Below are 6,724 nucleotides of genomic sequence, written 5' to 3' on the forward strand. Positions count from 1 at the left end.
ACTGTCAGTAGTCGAACCTCGTTATAGTGCTGTTTAATTTTAGATGTAGTAAAATGTCGCGCTTGTCACTTGCTATGGCGGAAATTTGGGATATATAAATAGTATGAATGCTTGTGGCAACAGTAGGCTGTGAATCTTTGTTGGCCAGCATTGCAACCATGACACTTCCGAACTTTTCATCCGTGTGTTACGTAGTTCCCTTCTGAGTTCTGGCATTCTTATTTTTATAGCGTTTCGACGAAGACTTCCATGTGTCTGTAGACATTAGAGAAGTGGACGTGATCGAAAATATAGCAAGAATAAATGCTGGAGTGACCAGCCAGGTCCCGTGAGTAGTAGTATCGTTATCAAACCACTTAGTCTGCTTGTTGCACACCGCTTTGACAAAAAATTTAGTTAGATGGGGAAAAACAGCTAAAAAAAAAGACGAGGACGCAGGAACACAGTAGACTGGACGAGCGCTGAACTTACAACTGTCATCTTTATTGCACCAACCGCTCGTTTTTACAGCTCATCAAGCCGAGCACGCCATTCCAATCAAACCGCCAATCAAAATCATCAGGCATGCAAACTACATTGTCACTGAAAGCTATCACGTGTACATGATCGAATTACAGCGTGCGCATGAATCTTTCACACTCAGATAAAATGAACAAACCAGTTCCTAACAAGGATAAACAAGCAACAAAAAAAACACACAAAACAACAACAACAAACAATCCATGTTCGAGGCGCAGGCTCACCGCGATAACAATGATTGAGAGTTAGTCGATGGAAAATTAGAGGATGACCAACAAAAATACAGTAAAGGAAATGATTTACATGAAACCTTTGAGATATTGAATCTCAGCGTCAGTGAGCAAAATAGATGGCTTGCTGATGCAACTGTCTCCTGCTTCCCTGATAAAAAACGCTTCCACGATTTCAAATTCTGTTTTGAGAACACACAATTTTTAAAGAAGGCAAACGGCAAAACAGAACGTGAAATTCATGTACATGTGATAGCTTTCAGTGACAATGTAGTTTGCATACCTGATGATTTTGATTGGCGGTGTGATTGGAATGGCGTGCTCGGCTTGATGCACTGTAAAAACGAGCGGTTGGTGCAATAAAGATGTCAGTTGTAAGTTCAGCGCTCGTACAGTGTACTGTGTTCCTGCGTCCTCGGTCCTTTTTTGCGCTGTTTTTGCCCCAGCTAAGCATGTACCAACTCGCCCAAATCGAAGTCTTGCTTGTAGTTAGTTTCTTTATAAAACAGGCCTCTCAAATGGATAAGCCTCTTTGCTCAGTTGCTAGTTGCACCTTCAATGGATAAGCCTCGCCACGGTGGTCTAGTGGTTATGGCACTCAACTGCTGATCCTATCATTCGATCTCGCGACCTTCGGGTCGCGGGATCGAATCCCGACTGCAGCGGCTGCATTTTCGATGGAGGCGAAAATGTTTGAGGCCCGTGCACTTGATCTAGGTGCACGTTAAAGAACCCCAGGTGGTCGAAATTTCCGGAGCCCTCCACTACGGTGTCTCTCATAATCATGTCGTGGTTTTGGGACGTTAAAGCCCAGATATTATTATTGGGTCATTCCATGCCAAGTGTCATGCCAAGTGTCATAAAGGTCATCCTGTCATCTCTCTTAACAATTTTATTTTAGTTATTTATTCATCCACTTATTGCTTACAAGAAACGAACGAGCATCGTTACGGCCACTAATATACATTTTCCAGGCACTGACACTTCGTAATGCACTTAACGTAAAAATATGCTTAGTAGTGAAAGGAGATCTACCCGCTCACCCCCTCGCCCCCCGGCTCCCTCCCTCTCCTTCACGAGGTGGGCGGGAGTAAGTGTTGCCATTCGTCCTCCCGTTCCTCTCATTTTGACGAAGGACCAAGCAGTTACCCTCCGAACTTTGCGCACGGCACGCATGCTTCTGCAGTTCGTCCTTCGAGGGAGTAAAGTGCCCTTTTTCGGATGAACTGCGCAGTTACTCCCGAAAACTTTTTAGAGTGTAGCATCCATCCATCCATCCATCCATCCATCTATGCAAGAGCACCGCGAGAGGAAAGTATGATAGACAAAGGCGCGTACATGTAACCTCCTTTATGTGTTTGGCGGTAGCTCAGTGGGCTAAACGGCCGTCAGCCATTGCCGCGGACCGAGAGGTCATGGGTTCGACTCCTGTCAACGGAACTTTTCTTACAGTTTTTCCGTGACGGAAATACGTCATGAAAATCTTGGTGGACCCCGGCATAAAATAGTTTCGTGTTAAAAACTAAAAGAAAAAGTTCCATCGCCGGGAGTCGAACCTTCGACCCCTCGCTCCGCAGCGCGCGGCGCGAACCGACTCGGCCGCAGACGGCACGTTCTTATGCTTGCTAACGGCGAGCTATTTATATACACCATTTACCCTTGGCGGTACTCGGAGGTTGGTGGCACTTCAGCGTGTTTTCGTTATCACTAGCGAGATGGCGCGAAGGTGTCGAAGGGCGCGCTTTAAAGGACGCCACCCCGCGCGCTGAGATGCGCGCGCGCCTCCACACGGCGTGGTCGCTAGTGCGCACGCGCTTATGTCGTGATGAGGTGTGGTTTGTACGTCTTGTGCTCTCACCACAAGTTTGCGTTGAAGTTACGGAGAGCACGAAGGTCATTTCGTTCGCTGCAGCGGCCGCTTTTGCGAAGGGAGCGCGCTGCTCACACACAAATAAGTTACAACTGTGACATTCAGTTCGCGCGCATCCTGTGTATACTTGTGTGTTCCTTTCGTGCGTCCTCCTTTGTGTTTGAGCAGCGCGCTTCAACTGTCGAGCTGTTAAAGTTGCTAGTTCCCGTTCATCCTGTGTGTGTTTCTTCCGTGCGTACTTTCTGCTCGAGCAGCGCGTTGCGAGTTTCGAGCTGCTTGCAGTTCTTCGCGTTATATTACAATTTGTTGCTATAGCATTATTTCCTTCGCCCTTGTGCCGAAACAATGAGCAACAACGACTCAACTACGTCTGTGAAGATACGTTTCACTTTCGTATTATACCGATTCCTATGACAGAGTGATCAGCCATGTTTATTTCTTTTTCATCCGTAAGCGTCCACTTTAGCGACCTGATATCTGTGACGGAAGTACGTCACTAAAGTCTTGGGGGACCCTGGCATAAAACACTTTCGTGTTCAAATGAAAATGAAGTGATGGTCTGCTTCTCACAACGACCTGCCCTGTCTTTCATGAGGTAAAGGTGAAAACTTTTCTTTGGATTCACCATAAAGGGTCTTCGGTCGCCATTATTGTAAAGAATCATGCCTAGCCATAACCTTGCGCAATAAAGATGGCGTGAAAGGTCCAACTGAATAAAGGTAAGGGGCAGAATTGGCGCCACCCTTCAGATGAGTGTTAGAGCAGTGGTTCTCATACATGGATGTTTCGGGGACCCCTTGTGGACCAGTGGAAGTGATGAGGGACCCCATGCAGTGGGAGAAAAGGGGGGGGGGTCATAAATTAACGGAACATGCAGCCTGAAATAGGTGCCTTTTATTTCTCCCTGGCAAAGAATGGTGAACCTAAAGTGTCATGGCAGTTTGATCTCAACAACTTGTCAATACGTTGTGCGGTCTGCAACCACATTCAACCTGTTTCTAGCTATGTTTGCTCAAGTATGCTCGCGTGCATATGTCGTAGAAAACTACAACAAAAGCTTTACAGCGATCTCATGGAGAAGGGGAAATATAAGTCAGCTCCGCCGCAATGCGAAAATGCTATGCGGGGAAGCACACACAAAAAAAAAATCGGAAGCGGCCGCTGTCATGGACATAGTGTGCCTCCAAAAAACGCATGTTTTTCTTTTTATTGCGACAGCAATTATATGGACACTCTCGACGGGATTTTTTTATCGCCGTAATGTCCCGTATAAATTCCAAATTGATAACATCTCCCAGTGCACCGCATGTTCTACCGCGGGTAAAAGTGCGCGATCGGGGGCGAAGAACGCGGCTGATGCAGAGATCAAACAAGCCGGCCCATCTCATTCGTTCGGAGGGCGCTTGCGATAACATCAATCCGCTCGGGAGGCCTGCCGTCAAAGCTGAGAGGAAACGCCCCGCCCGTCTTGAACGAGCATGAAAAGACGCGAAGCGAGGGGGGTGGCGGGAGGGGTTTGTTGCTGGAGCTGCAACTTTGTACTTTGATTTTAAGGGCGCGGTCGCGACGCTGGCGCGCGCGCCATCTCGGCAGCCATGAGCGGGCGGCTCATATACCCTTCTACGTGCTGCTCTCTCAACGCGAAGAGACTTTGCGGAAAGAGCATCTGTCCCTGGAGCGGCCGTATTCTCTTACACCAGCGTTTTGTAGAGCAACGCGAGATCGGATCCGAAAGTGTTAGCTGCCAGCCTCACTTCGTATAACATTACAATTTGTTGCTATCGCATTCATTGTTTCGCCCCTGCGGTGAAACTCTGATTTTTCTTTTTTTTTCGAGGACGGGTTTCGCGGACCCCAAAAATGGCTTCGCAGACCCCCATTTGAGAACCATTGTGTTAGAGGTCTGTCATATCCAAACCAATGGTCATGCATGTGTCAGTCAAACATCCGCCAAGCTTTATGAATGTTGAATTGAGATTGTTAACTATATTAGGGTGGTGACATGTCTATATTGTCTGTCTGGCCCCGCTGTTTGGCACCCCCCTCTCGTTCTTCTTTTTTCCTTTTCTTTTACGAACATTGCGCTAATACAATATGTTCAGTAAAATTGAAGGAGTTATAGAGAAACCAATTAAGACTGTTAACAGAATGACGCTCTTGACGGCTCGGCATACCTATGGTGAGAATTTTTGGGCAGTGTTTTTAGGGAAAGAAGTCACGTCACGCGCGCGTCATGAACTGGAGCCTTTTTTTCTTATTTTTTTCTTCCAACGCGCGGTTTACTTTCAGTGTGATCGCGCGCACGGGCACGTAGCGGCCTCCCGCGGCAGCCTCGGTAACAACGCAGCTCAAGATGCACAAATCAACCAATGGCCGTGAATTTGGGGATATGACATCATTTGTAGAAAGAAGAAGGAATGATTTCTAACCGACTTTGAGAATTATTTGCAAATTGCAGGCCGCATGCTGCCCTATAATGTTTGGCACGCATGTTCTCAGGAGCGTCGACTACCAATCGACAGCGTTTTCTGATCATGCTGAAAAAGTGTTGCAAGGCCCCTTCAAATCTCGTTTTGGAAATTTAGATTCGCCTACTAATCATGAAGTTAAGAAACAGTAGTTGTTGCAATGTCTTTACAGTTCAGGTGCACCCCTTTAAGTTTGCCGCAGATGTAAGTTCTGAGCAACTAGCTCATGCACTGAACCTTTGCATTTCAGATGGCATATTCGAAGGCGAAACTTTGTGTCTGTATAAGAAGGGGCACGGGAACGATTTAGCGAATTATGCACCGATGTTAAACCTTCGTGTATTTTCCACAGTTTTCGAACAAAATACACTTCAGTAATAATAATAATAATAATAATAATAATAATAATAATAATAATAATAATAATAATAATAATAATAATAATAATAATAGTAATAATAATAATAATAATAATAATAATAATAATATAGAATGGTTTATTTTAGGTGCCAAAGAAATACCCTAAATTCTAAGTGCTCGCGCACGTATCAAGCAAACCAAAACGGTGGAACAATTGATTAAGTAATAAAAAAAAAGTTCGGCAGGTCCCACTCGTTCTGGGAGTCGATGTGATGCGAAGAAGTAGGCGATGAGTGGCCTATACTGATTTTTTTTTTATTGCTTGGAGTCGAGCGTTGCGATTTGGACCAACTTTGCGCATTTTGAGTAGTTATGGGTATATCGTGGGCCGGCCCCAGCGAGAAATTTTTTTCGCGGCGGTGTGTCTGTGGGGGGGGGGGGGGGGAGCACTTGCTGAAGGCCTTGACTATTTGAGAAAAGCACCTATTTCGAGGAAAGTCCCTATTTGAAGAAGCAACAATTGCGGATGAGGGCAGAAAGGGTGCACGCCCCCCGCCCTCCCCCCTGCCAACGGGATTGATCGTGTTCTTATCAGGCACGTCGACTACACTGACGCCCCGAAGGGTATCCTGTGGTCCGACATGACGTCAGTACTCACCTTCGAGCACAGATGTCAGTTTTATAGAAATGAACTGCACGCCACGGTGCGATCATGTGCACATCACAAGAAGCGGTTTTTGCCGTGTTTCTCCAGGTTGAGCAATGGTTGACCATATCTTGGCGAGTCATAGGTGTTAATAAGTAATGTTTATTACATTTTTACACACGCCGATAGCCCACACTGCAACCACAGTTGACGCTGCCGCGATATGACGCCATTGTAGGCTCTTTTTCGTAAGCAGTTTCAAGCACTGGCGTAGCTCTGTGAATGAATACTTGACTGCCACGCAGAATCCACGAGAGAGGACTGGGAGACGGCCCTGCTCGGCTGTCAGGACCTCAAGGCCCAAAAGGCCCTGGTTCAACGGACGCGGGCGGCGTTGTTTGCCAATGGAACCCTGGAATAAAGGCTCCACCTAGTACTGTGAGGGGAGGAGGCCAGTACGGCCCCAACCCAATCACGTCTCTGTAAACATTTAATGCTTAATTAAATGTTTTGACCACCACCACCACGCAGAATGCCTGGGTTCGATTGTGGCTGTGATTTTGATCTTTCCGTCCCTCTGATATTTTTCTCACCGACAACGGTGCCCACGCCTGCCCCGCATATTCTGCGA

At 46.6% G+C, this 6,724-nt stretch overlaps 1 protein-coding gene across 1 annotated transcript in view; it reads left to right on the plus strand.

Annotated features, from left to right (window-relative positions):
* The window catches only part of LOC119403570 (uncharacterized), a 16,460-nt gene extending 9,946 nt beyond the window's left edge, over window positions 1-6,514 (plus strand). The window contains exon 4 of the mRNA XM_037670499.1: window positions 6,399-6,514. Coding sequence (XP_037526427.1) covers window positions 6,399-6,514 — 116 coding nt within the window. The remainder of the gene's footprint in view (window positions 1-6,398) is intronic.
* Window positions 6,515-6,724: the final 210 nt, after the last annotated feature.

This window comes from Rhipicephalus sanguineus, chromosome 8 (assembly GCF_013339695.2).
Source record: "Rhipicephalus sanguineus isolate Rsan-2018 chromosome 8, BIME_Rsan_1.4, whole genome shotgun sequence".
NCBI classification, from domain to species: Eukaryota; Metazoa; Arthropoda; class Arachnida; order Ixodida; family Ixodidae; genus Rhipicephalus; species Rhipicephalus sanguineus.